We start from the raw sequence: 17,038 nt of genomic DNA on the forward strand, positions 1-17,038 counted from the left end.
GTCCTTTGTCCCAATCATCACAGCTCCAGTGAAGAGAGATGCCTACATTCTCTCGATGTGAGATGGGCCCTGGCGTTTTACATTGACAAAACCAAACTTTTTCGTTGTTTAACGCAACTCTTCATGGCTGTTGCAGACTGGATGAAAGGACTGCCAGTTTCCTCACAGCATAACTGGAAGTGGATCACGGCCTGCATCTGAGCCTGTTATGAGTAGGCTGGAGTCGTGCCTCCAGGGCCCTTGACAGCCCACTCAACAAGAACACAGGTCTCATCTGTGGCCTTTCAAGCACATGTCCCCATCCAGGACATCTGCAGGGCAGCTACCTGGTCATCGGTACATACCTTCATGTCCTACTATGCCTTAATGCAGCAAGCTCGGGATGGCGTTGGCTTTGATAGAGCGGTGCTTCAAATGTCACGTCCATGAACTCCTACCTTCCACTGGAGACACTGCTGGTGAATCACCTAATTTGGGAATGGACATGAGAAAGCACTTGAAGAAGAAAGAGGAGTTACTTACATTGTAACTGTTATTCTTCGAGATGTGTTGCTCATGTCCATTCCACACCCACTCTCCTTCCCCTCAGTCGGAATTCCAGCAAGAAGGAATTGGGAGGGATGGGGAGCCGACGATGCCTGTATGGAGGCGCATGTGTGCGCCGCTGCAAGAGGTGCTAGAGTAGGCTCCTCCGGATACCACTAGGGGAAAAAGTTTTCCGACACCAGTGCATGTGGCGCGTACACATACTTAATTTGGGAATGGACATGAGCAATACATCTCGAAGAATTACAGTTACAAGGTGAGTAACCATCCTCTCTCTCCCACTCCGATCCTTAATTTTAAAAAATTGTTAGTTCCTATCTATAACGTAGCAAAAAAAAGAGATTAAAATGTATTCAAAATTTTCTTTCTCCATTTCATAATTTACTGTAATAACCCTACTTTTTGTTTCTGGAGGAGGTGTAGGGAGGGATAAATTCGGTACTCAGTCAAGTTCTAATAATATTGCTTAGAGCAAAGGCATTGCAGCTGCTGTGCAATCTGCCCTGTATTGCCAATGAAATGTATTTCTGACCAACTGTACCTTGCTATTCCAAATGCTGTATTTTCCCAAACAGATTGTATATTGTACAAAAATGTGGAGGGGTATGTGTTGTGATATGGATATATGTAGGAATGAGATAAATTCACCTAAAGAATTTTTCGTTATGATCAAGGGAGTATTTGAATCTAGATTTCCAGAATTGAAAAGCTAACATGTTATGCCAATGTATTTTCAAGTCCTCAACTGTTGTGGTTTTAATGGAGAGACACTGATAATTGAAATGAGGTCTTTCAGATAGCTGGGATTTACAATAGATGTGAAAATAAGCATAGAGAATTATTGCTGATGTGATGGCAGGCTCAGGTCAACCTTTCCTATAGTAATATGATATATTGCGGATCTTTTTTTCTGCAAATAATATTTTCTGTATATTTGTGTAACTACGAATACAAAAAACGCCATAACATCAAACTATTTGAGAGTAAAAACCCCCCAGAAACGCAAAACAAACCCAAACCCCTCCCCCCGAACCATTAGCAGATAAGATGCCTAAATGTCCTTTTTTTCTTGTGTGTATAGGTGGTGACAACTAGAATGTGAAAATCTGACAAGATTCAAGATACTAATTGTAATTGTTCAAATTATTGTTTATGAAAGATATTCTAAATAGCTAAATTAAGAAGACATCTCACTTGTAGGTTATTTCTGTTCTTCAGAAAACAGAACAGTTATCAAAATGCCCAATGTCTTTAACAATTCATACTTTTAAAAACATATTTAGTAAAAATCTGTGTTTTTCCATGGATTGCGTATCTTGAGCAAAGGCTAGCTAAGAAGCTTCATATTTTCTTCCTATTTACTACTACTTGCTCCTTCCATATTAAGATGACTTTCTACATTAGTGACAGAAGTTAGATATGAAAAAAAATCCTATTGAGACATCAAATTTATTTTAGTGGTGATTGGAGGATTGCTCCCTTGCAATATGTTCTTGAAACTTCTTTATTTGCAGTCACAGGAGAGACTTGATATAACTTGTCCACCTTGGTAATCTTTGAGGGATATTCTTTCTTGATTCCACGTACTTCATATTCTAAAACATATGTGCAGTATTTCATGTACTGGTTAGGAAATTGTAATGTTCTTCTGTGAGTGGTGGTCCCTATGTGGATTCCTTATGTGGGTGTGCATGCGTGCCATGCGCCGGAGCTGGAACTATTTGATACTATAAACCTTTTATGAGCTGTTTCAGTGAAATGGTCTACTTTCACGTTCAAACTATATCTAGTTTTGCCATCTTCACCTACCTACTTTTTGGAAATACCTGGGCATTACCAGGTAATATAAAGAATAACAGTAAGAAAATACATGAGATGTATTTCACTAAAATTCCAAAGAGGGATTTTGTGGCTAAACCCTCAAATAGCATCCTGACTAAGCTTCTCAGTAAATGTACTTTCTTTTTATTTTCAGGCCAGAGCCTCAACAGAAAGCTCCATCTGTACCACCACCTCCACCCCCACCTCCACCCCCGCCTCTGCCAGAGCCGGCACCACCAGAACCAGAGGAGGAGATTCTAGGATCTGATGATGAGGAACAAGAAGACCCTGCAGATTATTGCAAAGGTTTGTGTTATTAAGCACTATATAAAAAGCTGAATATTAAGTAGTAAACATCTACATAACCCTTGACAGCTTTGGTCCTCAGGAGCCACTTGAACTATCTTCTTTTAGTGTGAAGCTTGTGGTTTTGTGTGGTAGAGACAGGGGTTTTTTAGTGCTCGTCCTAGATTATGGAATTTACTCCTTCAGGAGCCAAGTGTATGTCTACACTACAGAGACTATACCAGCATTGCTATGTCACTGTAGCTATGCTGGCATCACCCTGTAGTATAGATGCAGCCTACATCATTGGTGTCAGAACACTACCACAATGATAGTAGCTATAAATCAATTGACGCATCTGTGTGTTGACATAGCTTCATCTACACTATTGGTTAGATTGGCATAACTGTGTTGGTCAGGGTGTGTTTTTTTCACACACCTGACCGACATAATTATGTTGATCTAATTTTTAAGTGTAGGCCACAGAAGTCACCATTTTCTATCTATGCAGTGCTTATCACTTTTATTTATTTTACTTTTCCCCAGGCAAAGGAATAGAGAGAGAACTTTTCTTGGCCAACATTAGACACATAATTTTTTAACTTTGGAACGCTTTCAAATACCTTGGTGACTGAGACAATATAAGAACTTATATTTAAAATAGAATGTATATCTCTGATTCTTCCCTCTAACTTATCTACACTATCCCGTGACTCTCATCCACTCACTGGTGATCTTCTGATCCTGTCCCTGTGCACTATATTGAAACTTTACTCAGGCTGTTCTTATTCTGCTTTTCTACCTGATTTACGATAAGCATGGGCTGATTAGGTCCCATCAGCTAGTTTAATTGCCCCCAACTTCAGCAGGGAGTCTTGACACCATATATTTTTGTTCTAAATCCCTCACTACATCACTGGGAGTCTGGTAAAGTACAAAAGATTATTTTAGTGGAGAATGCAGATAAACTTAAATAAACCTCCATGAAACTAGTCTATAGCTATTCACTGTGTTAACCAAATTGATTGCATTGTGTAGTCAAAACAAGTGAAAGACAAGTAAATGCTGAACAAATAATGTTAATATGAACCAGGAGCAATACAAAAGTAAAGATTTGTTGCCTCGTGAAAACTCCTGTTCTTAGTGCTATGCAAGTTACAGCACATAGGCTCATAATTTTGTCAAATCATTCCATACACCAAATGATTTCTAAAAAATATTCTTTGAATTTGAATAAGACCAGAAGTAAAATCTTGTAATTGTTGAAGGTGTGTTTTGGTTGCTGTCAATCTTGCTTTGATTTTACCAGGTTTATAGTAAAATTCTTTGTGATGTTAAAAAAAAAAAATCCCCTGCTATCGTGTGACTTACTAAATGCCATGATAATTACTCTTACAAAAATATTCCAAATACCAGGTTTTTTCATGAGATGGGAAGGAGGGGTCCTTTAATCTCCAAAGATACCATTTTTACCAACTTCATTTCACTTCAAACCTTAATGCTCTACGTCTTGGTGACCATCATTCCTGTTTAGAAAGAAGTGGAGGCTGTACCCTATGAAACTCACTGCTATCTCCAAATCAGCCAGGAGGACTGCTGCAAAACAACAGAATACATACACCCTTCTTCTAAGGGCTGAGTGCCTTGCCAGTTTGTTCAGCTTCTTCTAGTCAAGCAAAAGAGGACCAAGTTCAATTCTTGATCTGATCATACATCTGGAAATGTACTGTGTTGCCAGTAAAGCCAGCCCATCCAGTTATAGGCTTTAAGAATATAAAAATAGCCATGCTGGGTCAGACCTTGTCTATCTAGCCCAGAATCCTATCTTCTGACAGTGGCTGGTGCCAGATGCTTCAGAGGGAATGAACAGAACAGGGGAATAAATGCATGATCCATCCCCTGTCTTCCAGTCTCAGTCTCTGGCAGTCAGACTATTTAGGGACACCCAGAACATGTGGTTGCATCCCTGACCATCTTGACTAATAGCCATTGATGGACCTAGCCTCCATGAACTTATCTAATTCTTTTTTGAACCCAGTTATACTTTTAGCCTTCACAACATCCCTTGGCAACAAGTTCCATAGATAGAATGTGGATTGTGTGAAGTACTACCTTAAGTTTGTTTTAAGCCTGCTGCCTATTTATTTAATTAGGTGATCCCTGGTTTTTGTGTTTATGTAAAGGGGTGAATAACTGTTCCTTTTATTCTCTTTCTCCATACCATTCATTCACCCATGACCACATGGTTTCTGACTCCCTCAAAGAATGGTAATAGATTGGTGAGATATGATTTCCCAGTCATGATTTTAAAGACCATTATCATATCCCCCCTTTGTTATCTCTTTTGTAGACTGAACAGTCCCAGTGTTTGTAATCACTCCTCATATGGAAGCTGTAGCTGTTCCATACCCCTAATAATTTTTGTTGCCTTTCTCTGTACTTTTCTCAATTCTAATATAACTTTTTTGAGATGGAGTGACCAGTACTATATTCAGTATTCAAGGTGTGGGCATACTATGGATTTTTAAAGTGGCATTATGATATTTTCTGTCTTGTTATCTATCCCTTTCCTAATGGTTCCTAATTTTCTGTTAGCTGTTTTGACTGTTGCTGCACATTGAACAGATGTTTTCAGAGAACTATCTGCAATGACTCCAAGATCTCTTTCTTGAGTGTAACAGCCAATTTAGTCCCCATCATTTTGTGTGTATAGTTGAGACTATGTTTTCCAGTATGCATTACTTTGTATTTATTAGCATTGAATTTCATCTGCCATTTTATTGCCAAGTCAGCCATTTTTGTGAGATCCCCTTGTAACTCTTCTCAGAAAGCTCTGGACTTAACTATCTGGAGTAATTTTGTATCATCTGCAAACTTTGCTGCCTCACTATTTATCCCTTTTTCTAAATCATTCATGAATATGTTGATCAGCACTTGTTCCAGTAGAGATCCTTGAGGACCTTTCTACATATACCTCTCTCCACTGTAAAAACTGACCATTTATTCCTACCTTTTTTCCCTATTTTTTAACCAGTTACTGAGCTATGAGAGGACCTTCCCTCTTATCCCATTATTGCTTTCTTTGCTTAAAAGCTCTTGGTGAGGGGAGTTTGTAAAAGGCTTATTGAAAGTCCAAGTACACTATATACACTGGATCACCCTTGTCCACATACTTTCTGACTCCCTCAAAGAATGGTAGTAGATTGGTGAGGCATGATTTCACTTTACAAAATCCGTGTTGTCTCTTCCCCAACATGTTGTGTTCATGTATCTTCAGCCAATTTACCTGGTACTAAAGTTAGGCTTACCTGCCTATAATTGCCAGGATTGCCTCTGGAATCATTTTTTAAAACTAGTGTTACATTAACTATCCTCCAGTCATCTGGTACAGACTCAAAGAGCTTGGCTTGTTTAGTCTAACGAGAAGAAGGCTGAGGGGAGATATGATTGCTCTCTATAAATACATCAGAGGGATAAATACAGGGGAGGAGGAGGAATTATTTAAGTTCAGCACCAATATGGACACAAGAACTAATGGATAAAAACTGACCATCAGGAAGTTTAGATTTGAAATTAGATGAAGGTTTCTAACCATCAAAGGACTGAAGTTCTGAAACAGGGGAGTATTAGGGGCAAAAAAGCTAACTGACTTCAAGACTGAGCTTGATAGGTTTATGGAGGGGATGATATGATGGGACAGCCTAATTTGACAATTAACTGATCTTTGACTACTAGCAGTAAATATACTAAGTGGCCTGTGATGGGATGTTAGATAGGATGTTAGATGTTACTACAGAGAATTCTCTACGTCTGTCTGGCTGGTGTGTTTTGCCCAGATGCTCAGGGTTTAGTTGATCACCATATTTGGGGTCAGGAAGGAATTTTCCCCCAGGGCAGACTGGCATAGGCCCCTGGGATTTTTCCGCCTTCCTCTGCAGCATGGGGTACGAGTCATTTGTTGGTGGATTCTCTGTGCCTTGAACTCTTTAAATCATTATTTGAGGACTTCAATAACTCAGTCATAGTTTAGGGGTCTTTACAGGACTGGGTAGGTAAGATTCTGTGGCCTGCATTGTGTAGGAGGTCAGACTAGATGATCATAATGGTCCCTTCTGACCTTTAAGTCTATGAGTCTACAGAAGTTGATTTAAACTATAGGTTACATACCTCAGTTAGTAGCTCTGCAATTTCATATTAGAACTCTTAGGTGAATTCCATCTGGTCCTGGGGACTTATAACTCTTTAATTTTACCAATTTATTCCAAAGCCTCCTCTGTTGACGCCTCAATTTGGGACCTCAGTTCCTCAGATTTGTCACATAAAAAGAATGGCTCAGGTTTGGGAATCTCTTGCACATCCTCTGCAGTGAAGACCGATGCAAGGAATTATTTTAGTTTCTCCGCAACAGCCTTGTCTTCCTTGAGTGGACCTTTTGCACCTAGGTCATCTAGTGGTCCCACTGATTGTTTGGCAGGCTTCCTGCTTCTGATGTATTTACTGTTTTTTTTTTTGCTGTTTAGTTTTTGTCTCTCTTGCTAGTTGCTCTTCACATTTGTTTTTAGCCTGCCTAATTATATTTTTACACTTGACTTTCCATAGATTATGCTCCTTTCTGTTTTCCTCAGTAGGATTCAACTTCCAGTTTTTGAAGGAGGTCTTTTTGTCTCTAACCACCTCTTTTACTCTGTTGTTTAGACATGGTGGCACTTTTTTAGTTGTTTTGCTGTTTTTTGTTTATCTGGGGTATAATTTAGTTTGAGCTTCTATTATGGTGTGTGGAAATTTTTCCATGCACATTGCAGGCATTTCACTCTTGTGACTGTTTTCTTAATTTTTGTTTAACTAGCATCCTCATTTTTGTGTAGTTCCCCTTTTTTAAGTTAAATGCTATTATGTTGAGCTTCTGTGGTATTTCCCCCTACAGGGATGTTAAATTGAATTACATTAGGGTCACTATTACTGAGCAGTTAAGTTATGTTAACTTCTTGGACCAGATCCTGTGCACCACTCAGGACTTTATCAAGAATTGCCCTTTGTGGGTTCCAGGACTAACTGGTCCATGAAGCATTCATTACTAGAAATTTTATCTCTGCATCCAATTCTGAGGTGATACGTACCCAGTCAATATGGGAATAGTTGAAATCCCTCATTATTAAGTTTTCTGTTTTTGTAGCCTCTCTAATCTTTCTGAGCATTTCATAAGCACCGTCACCATCCTGGTCAGGTGGTCAGTAGTATATTCCTACTGCTATACTCCTACTATTCAAGCATGGAATTTCTATCCATAGAGATTCTTTGGTATAGTTTGATTCATTTAAGATTTATACCAAATTTGACTCTATGCTTGCTTTTACGTACTATGCCACTCCCTCACCAGCCTGACCTATTCTGTCATTCCTATATAATTTGTACCCTGGTATTATCCTGTCCCTTTGATTATAATTGTTCCACTGAATTTCTGTAATGCCTAATATATTCAATATCTTCATTTAATACTAGGCATTCATGTTCACCCATTTTAGGATTTAGACTTCTAGCATTTGTATTAAAAAAAAACTATAAATATACTTACCTTAAATTTACTGTACTTAAAATGCTTTTCAAGGATATCTGACTCCCACAAATATACTTACTTCATAATGGTATAGCCTGATAACTGTAAACATCTAGAAGACCTCATTTGTCTCATTATCTCTTCACAGTGGGATATGAGTGTGCAAATTTTAACTTTTGGCTGTAAAATACATGTATCTTTTCACATGCTGTCTCTGATAGCATCCTCATTTTTGTTGTTTCTCTTCCCTGTTATTAGCATTCTTTTTGAGGTAACCTCATATTTTTAGCTAGGATTTTATTGATTTTTATGTTATAATAAAAAGCATTTTAATAGCATCTCATGACAATGCAGCCATGTCAATATGCACATTATACAACACTTGAGTCTGTGCTAATGCAGTTCCTAACAGTTAAGAACCTACTCTGACTAAGTTAAAGTAGTATTGCAAGAAGTGGAAAATATAATCTAACATTCATGTTATTCACCATTCACCATGATGGGAATAAATTCTTTATTAATGTTAAAAAAGGAAGAGGGAGAATAAATGGAAAAGAGAATGTGCTTAAACCAATTTGGGCATAAATAAATTATATAAAAAGAAAAAGCTCATTCTAAATATTCATCTGTGTAACAAATAGAGCAGTTCCAATACATATCTAATATCCTTAGAGCTTTATCCAACTCCTACTGAAGTCATTGGGACTCTTTCAATTTTCTTATTGGGGAATTAGTTTTAACTATATCTACTGGGAAAATAAGTGTTTTCTTATAAGAATAAAACTTACAAAGGACGTTTCATTTGAGCCTGGTATCAACACTTAGGCCTGTGTGATGTGGTCAGTGCAGAAGAGGAGACGGAAAGTCCCCAACTGGTATAGGCCTCTTCTTCCTCCTCCCCGGATGAACTTGTCTTGGGACTGAGTGGATCAGTGCCACAGGACAATTTTAGAGCTCACCAGGAGCTATTGAAAAGGGTGGTTTCTAAGCTGGGGTTAGACATAGAGGCTCTTAAAGAGTCCTCATACAGCCTCATTGACATTTTGGTCACGGTGGCCCCACCAAAGTGGCTCTATCCCTCAACAAGGCCATTATGGGTCTGGTCAGGTCCTTATGACAGACCCTATCCTCTCTGCCTCCCACCTCAAAAAACGCAGAGAAAAAGTACCATGTTCCTGTCAAGGGATATGAATACCTATATACTCAGCCTCCTCCTGGGTCCCTTTTGGTCACAGTGGCCAATGAAAGAGAGAGGCAAGGACTGCAAGGTTCAACCCCCAAGCAAAAGGACTCAAAAAAACTAAACCTCTTTGGTAGAAAGATTTATTCTACTGGTGGGTTACAGCTTCGCATCTCCAACAATCAGGCCTTGCTTGGGAGGTATGGCGATAATGTCTGGGACTCCATGACAAAGTTTCAGGACTTGTTGCCCCAGGAGTCCAGGCAGGAATTCTCTTCTCAAAGGGAAGGGAAGACAATAGCTAGGGCCTGCTTACTGGCTTCTCTAGATGCATTTGACACCACAGCTGGAACAGTGGCATCGCCCATGGTCATGCAGAGGTGCTCCTGGCTCCATCCTCGGGGCTGACACTGGAGGTTCACTAATCCATTCATGATCTTCCATTTGAAGGAATCTCCCTCTGAGCAGATGAACTTAAAACTCCATTTAAGATTCCAAGGCTACCTTCTGATCCCTGGGCCTCTACTCCCAGCACCTTTGAGGAAGCATTTCAGACCTCAACAGCTGACCTGCTTCTTGGCTCCACCACCTTGCCAGGACCTGTATAAAAAATGGAGCAAGAGTTACAAGTGTAGGTAACTGCCCCCATCTACCTCAGCCTCGCTACCAGGTTCACATAGATTTCCAGGAGGCCCCAAGCAGAACTTCTGAAGGGGCACCTGAGGGTGTTATATCAGTTCCCATGCCGGTCCTGGCCCCCTCCCCCCTTTTTTTTGTTTGTTTGTTTGTTTTCACACTGACTCTCCTACGTTAGCCCAGAATGGTCCCTCATCATCTCGGACTGTTGGGCAATGAGCATGGTGGAGGAAGGTTACACCCTTCAGTTTTCTTCTACCCCACCCTCCCATCCTGCATCCCCATCCCTCTTCAGGGGCCCTTCTCATGAACAACTTCTAGTCCAGGAGGTGGAAGCCCTTCTGAAGATATGGGCTGTGGAGGAGGTACCTCAGAACTTGAGAAGGAAAGGGTTTTACTCCCACTATTTTCTAATCCCGAAGGCCAAAGGGGTTCTCTGACCCTTCCTAAACCTACATTGCCTCAACAGTTATCTCAAGAAGCTGAGGTTCCGCATGGTCTCCATGGATCCAGAGGACTGGTATACTGCCCTTGACTTGAAAGATGCCTATTTCCACATCTTCGTTTTCTGGGGTCATAGAAGGTTCCTGAGGTTTATCATAAACCAGACACACTACCAGTTCACCATCCTTTCTTTTGGCCTGTTGGTTTTCACAAAATGCATGGCGGTGGTGGTGGCTTTCCACATAACATGAAGCGTTCGACTCTGCCCTTTCCTTGATGACGGGCTGATCAAGGGCCGGTCAGAGTTTCAGGTGAAAGCCAGCATTAGCCTGGTCCAAATTACCTTCTGTGCCCTGGGCTTATTGATAAATGAGCAAAAGTCAATTCTTGATCCCGTCCAGAGGATAGAGTTTATCGGGGGCAGTGCTCGATTCTACCCCAGGCCAGAGTCTTCCTCCCAGAGTCTCGGTTCCAGACAATGTTGGCTCTGATATCCAAAGTCAAGACCCAACCCATTACGACAGCCCCTTTTTGTCTCAAACTATTAGGTAATATGGCCACATGCACTTACGTGGTATGGCATGCAAGACTATGCCTTAGGCACCTTTGAGCTTGGTGGCCTTGGTGTACTCACCGGCTGTCACCACTTGGACTCAGTGCATACAGTTCCTGACCTGGTTCTCACTTGCCTCGAATGATGGAGTGATCCCTGATTGGTGGTTGTGGGCATTCCCTTTGTCACCCTTGAATCTTCAGTTTCCCTAATTTCGTCCAAGTTAGGTTGGGAGGCTCATCTCGAGCACCCCAGGACTCAGGGTCAGCACTCTTGCAGTGTGGATCAGTCACATCAATATCTTTGAAATATTAGTTACAAGTATCTTTTCTTTTAGTGTGTTGGGACTGAATTGTAGGGAACATCACCTTTTGTGTAAGAATACATAAAAATACATTTCTCTTTCATTCTCCACTCAATCTGTGTTTGGAGATTGAGAAAGATATGTCTCTGCATGGGGAACCCAGGATGGAGTAAGTAATTCTGCTGAAGAACCTCAAAACTTGCTTTTTCTTATATTGATTCCTACATTTTTTGTAATTTTATTAGTCTGAGTGTATGTATTCTGTCACCCTGTCTGGAGTGGCTCACAACTGTGAATGGCTACCTCAGGGCTGACTGTCAGAAGACAAGGGCAGAAACCCATACTGGTGGTATATTCTATAATTAGATTTCACCCAGCCAGTAACAAATTTGAACACCTGGATCACTATACCAGCCTTACCAGGGAGTTATAGACAATCCACTTAGACTCGCCAGGCTATCTTGCCACCCAGACAAACTGGACTTTGTGGTAATGGTCCCTTAAACCAAAAATCATACCACATCAGGTTTCTCCCAGTCCCAAAAGACCAGTCACTTACCCCAGATCAATTAGTACTCTGGATCTTACACCAAAGACAATGCTAGCAGCCAATTCTGTAATAAACTGACTAAACGGTTTATTAGCTAAAAAAACTAGAATGAGAATTATTTGAGAGGTTAAAGTGGGTAAAATATATGTACAGGTGAATCACAGTTTGTAACTCCAAATGGTGGCAGTAATGTAATAAATTACCAGTTTTCTGAAAGTCTTTCAGGGTACTCAGTTGTCTCTGGGAATCTCCACTTTGCATCTGGCACAGTTCTCTGTAAGCATTTAAACAGTTAAGAGATGAAGGATCTTTCTTTGAATGCATTCTTATATCTTCTATCAGAAGATAAGCTGACAGTGTCTTTACCCACATAGGCTTTTCCTTTGATGACGACAACTGAGGAATGCACTTTGACCTCAGGTCATCACCACAATGGCCATTTGCTTTGGAATTAGCACCTATTCTGATAAAGTTCTTAGCATTTCCCAAAGCTTCTGTCATGTCTGAGGAGTTATTTAGTTACAGGAGTATACATAATATAAATGTTTGCTATTACATTATAACAGACACAAATAAATGAAAAAATGCATGTAACATCCGTTTAGTTTTATGAAGATTAAACACTCAAAATACTAATCGCTTTGATCTATACTAACACGCAACTGAATTGACCTGAATGCACTCTGACATGACCTAGTCTGTAAGCATCACATATTCACCTTTTGCTACCTTTTCTGTTTCTGTTAATCTTAGCATACCTTATATTAAGGGGGAGGAATGTAAAAATTGGAACTTACCATATCCCACTAGTGTGTCTCTTCTCTTAACTCCGTCCTCAAAACCATCTGAGGCTCCCAAGTAAGTTTTAAGTGAAGCGTTACCATACTTTGTCAATATGTAAACACTGATCTGAAATCCCAAGGTGGGGCCGTTTGAGGACTCAGCAGCTAATTCGACTTCCATATACTTTAAACACTTGAACCTCTATTAACTGTGCCAACAAATGTGTGTAGTTAGTGCCTAATTGATTTTATTGTTAATTAATCTACTTAGAACTGGACTTGGGTCTCTAGTTCATTTCTAAGATTAAGATTCTGCCACGGGTATTTTTAGTAAAAGTCAGGGACAGGTTGCGGGCAATAAACAAAAATTCACAGACGCCATGACTTGTCCTTGACTGTTACTAAAAATACCCTGGAGAAGGGGGAAAACAGAGCTGCCAGGGCTTGCAGCTGTTCCAGCCCCACTATTCCGTGACTTGGTTGTCCGGCTGATCAGGTGTTTAGCGGCAGTCCACGGGGTTGGCCAATCGATCAGCTGTTCAGTGGCAGCCCTAGAAGTCACGAAGGTCCCTGAAAGTCACGGAATCCATGATCTCCCTGACCAAATCGTATCCTTATTCATTTCACGTTGACCAGCAAACATCTCTCAGGTGGTAATGATTTTCTCAGTCTCAAGGCTAGGATTGATTTGAACTAGCAAACTAAAGTGAAAAAGTGCTGTTAACAACCTGATGAGCCTTTTGTACTCCTAGGCAATCAGTCTAGAAGTGGAGCTGAAAAAACATTTCCAAAAGTATCTACTGTTGGAAATTAAAGAAGTAGACAAAGAAGTATAGTTAAGTTAGACCTCTTACATATTTCTATGAGGTGATGATCATTAGTTGATGTAATATCATGAAAGTAGGCAACTTCTTTTGTGAGCGAGAAATGGATTTAATTAGATCAGTTGCTGTTCCCTGAAGACTTGGTTTAAAGCCCATAGAAGTCGGTGGAAAGAGTCCACTTGACTTCAGTGAGTTTTACATCAGGCCTGTTTTAAACATCCACTTGTCTAGAAATGTAATTAAATCTCAAAATTCCAACTACCTGATTTGTGAAGGCATATATGAACCATGAAGCTATTATTCTCCTGTTTCTGAAAAACCTTAAATATTTGGAGATTACTCTCAAGAGACTATCATCAGCTGGAATACTTTGCCTCTCTGATTATCTAGTTTCTCCTCCAGAGATGTCTCTCATTCATTCAGTTCACAAAGGGGATAATTCTCTACACAAACGTGGAATTCATCAGCTACAGTTACTAATACATTCAAGAGACATTAAGGAATAATGATCTCTCTGATTTTTTTTCCTCTCTCTCTCTCCCTTGTGTGTTCAGCGATTGTATCAGAAACATCATTATTTTCTGTGGTGAACTGAAAAGCACAACAGAGTTATTGTCATGATCTGAGCAGTACTACTTATATACTGAATATTTACAAATACTGGTGCTTCTCCACGCAAAAGTACACAATTTCATTAATTTTCATTAAAATATTTCAAAAAACTGTCATGGGGTGCTCCACTCATCGCTAGGCTGACACCTCTTCTTGGCCACTCTGGGGATTAGTTCACAAGATTGATGGCCCTTTCTGCAGTCACACGCTGTCACTCCAGCATCTCTCTCTGGTCTGCAGCCCCTCTCTCACTCCAGGAACCACAGTGTCCTCTTTGTGACTTGGCCCTCTGGCCAGGTCACTCAGCGATCCCCCGTTCGGGATATAGTCCTTCAAAATCTCTGTCACTCCCACAGTGACCCAGGCAATCTTCCAGTTCACTACTCCACTGTAGCCATTTCCCAGTTGGGCAGGTAGGGGAACCTGGGCCCACCCTGTACTCCAAGTTCCATCTCAGGAGCCCTTCAGCATGCAGCCAAGGTCTGTTAAGTCACCAACCTTGCTGCTTACACCCTGTACTGCTTCCTATCCTGGAACTCCCCTCTCTCCCCTCAAGGTTTGCCGGCCTCTCTCTTGCCTCCTCTCAGGGGCAACCATGGGCTACTTGTCTCTGTAGCCCCCAATACACCTTCCTTCTCCCAGGGAGTGACTGCAGACTATCTTCCTGCAGCCCCCTTTTTGCTATCAGCTTCCTGGCTTTATGGAAGCCCCCACCTGTTCCTGCACAGGTGAACCTCCCCTAATTAGGGCTTTCCTCTCAGCCTTCAGCCTAATAGCTTAACTTGCCCATTTGGATTCCATTAACCCCTTCAGGATGAGTGTTGGGTGGACACCCTATCACATCTCCTAATTCTGTATGAATGTTTACTTATAACTCACTTGCCTATTGCTTTGCAAATAACCTTTTTTGCGATATGAAGCATTGAAATACATCCCATTAATCACAGCAAAGGAGACACCAATATTTATAATGCCTTTTTTCTACTATTGCTGTTACCTGATGCTGCAGAACCTGTAAATTAGCACCTCAGTGCTTCAAATGTGTACAGGAATAACTTTGCATATGTGAATAGTGTCACTGACTACTCCCATGAGTAAAGTTACTCCTGTGCAATTCTGCAGGATCGGGGCCTAGTGCAGCAGAAAAAGGTGCTGTGAAAAATGCATACAGAGTATTTGGGGCATTCTATTACAGCAATAGTTTTGAGAGTGATGTTGTAAAATAAACAATTTTTTCTACAAAACTGGCACTATTCTAATAATGTGGAGATCCTTTGTTGAAAGAGAACAATCCTGAATTGAATGAGACTCTGGCAGTTTCTGTCCATGAGACACACCTATTGGTGCCTCATAAGGTCCAAAATACTGTGTATTACATATCTTATTTAGGGTGAAGAATGACTTTGAGTCATATAGTCACTTACAGTAGGGCCCATTTATACCACTATAGCAGTGTAAAGGAATGTTAAAATGGGCACTTACTTTAATTTACATCCATTTTAATGTTCCACAGTGTTATAAAAGAATCTTTCCCTTTGTGTTCCTTGGTATGTCTGACACCCATTAGGAAAGGGGTAAGATATTTCAGATATTTTTCATCTTGTCCTGTTTAATTACAGAAATTTGCTGTGTAACATAAAGGTGCTAAAACTGAGTCTTATATATTTTCAGCTTCTAAAACTTCAGGAAACTGAGGAAAATTGCATCTCTTTGCCAAGAGAACGATTCCACAGAGAAACATATTTCATACTTCTCATTCTTTTCATGCAACAAATGGTGTGTGCATAAGAAAAGAAATGATTTAGTAAATTGTGAGCTAGTGATGTACATAATCTTGACTGTCAGCTCAACATAATTAATTCTTCTCACAAATGCAATCCTTTTCAAGAATAGGAGGTGGGATTGCTCTTTTCTCCCTCTTCCACTATCCTGAACCCCAAAATATGTCTCTTGAGATCTGTCTTTTTTTTTTCTCTGTAGTGGTTTAAACCTATAGTTTATGGAGCATTGGTATGACTCCTTTGATTAATCCAGTTCTGTAGTTTTTAGGAAGCAACTTAATATTTATCCAGATCTTCAGTTTCTAGCCTTCAAGTTATCCATTTAGGACTGTTAGTTAAAAGGCCAAACCAGTGCTTTGGTTTTGTTTGTAAGATGATCTCCATCAGTGTTTGCCCTTGAAGTGAATTTGTGTATCTGTGTGGACCAAATGTTTATGATGAAAGGAATAATATAGATGACTACAACAGACAAAGCCTTTGGGCTATTCATAGCTGTGCATGATCAGGGCTTCCCATCCTAAAAAGCCTAAGATGTCTGCTACCTTTGAATATGGAGTGGGCAGCAAAGTTTCAGTATTTTCTCTGAGTAAATATGCTGTGGGTTTTCTCTTGAAGAAATCTGCGGTGGTCCAGATTTGGAGGGCTACTATAAAAAAAATCTGTTGTTGCCTGAGTGGTAAGAATCTTAAGTTTTGGGAATGTGCCACATCTTTTATCAAAGTTACCACAGTACATTTTCAAAATTGAGACGTGTTCCCAGTTATGGGGAGTGTCGTGGATCACAGGGTGAAGCTCTGCCTTGTATCACGCTTGAGTGCATTCTTCCTAGAGATAGGCCCTGGGCCTCCACCTCACTTTAGGGAGAGTCCCAAAACTCTGCTATTCTTATACTGAATCACTACCCTAGTTTCTCACTGTGGCTCCGTTAGCGGAGCCAGTTTGAATTGGGTCCCTGCAGGAGTCTTCTGTCTTGGAAACTTTGTGATCAGAAAATATATGCAGTGATCGAGTGTTTTAAGAACAAAGTATCATTTAATAGTCAACAGGAATGAAGTAGTCAGAGACTTGTAATAAAATAATGAATAAAGTCTACAAACATGAATATTATCTGAACTTCATTCTTTCCTTGCAAGTTTTTGGTAAATTGCATTCAGCTTAGATACCTC

The 17,038-nt window shown here is 40.3% G+C and overlaps 1 protein-coding gene across 4 annotated transcripts in view; it reads left to right on the forward strand.

Annotated features, from left to right (window-relative positions):
- SRPK2 (SRSF protein kinase 2) overlaps positions 1-17,038 on the forward strand; it is a 268,546-nt gene that overhangs the window by 161,500 nt on the left and 90,008 nt on the right. For all 4 annotated transcript variants that reach the window (XM_067564493.1, XM_067564496.1, XM_067564494.1 and 1 more), the window contains one exon: positions 2,522-2,673. In XM_067564493.1, coding sequence (XP_067420594.1) covers positions 2,522-2,673 — 152 coding nt within the window. The remainder of the gene's footprint in view (positions 1-2,521; positions 2,674-17,038) is intronic.

Source organism: Emydura macquarii, unplaced genomic scaffold (assembly GCF_026122565.2).
Source record: "Emydura macquarii macquarii isolate MOO-44397 ecotype Brisbane River unplaced genomic scaffold, CSIRO-AGI_Emac_v2 contig_2636, whole genome shotgun sequence".
Lineage (NCBI taxonomy): Eukaryota > Metazoa > Chordata > Testudines > Chelidae > Emydura > Emydura macquarii.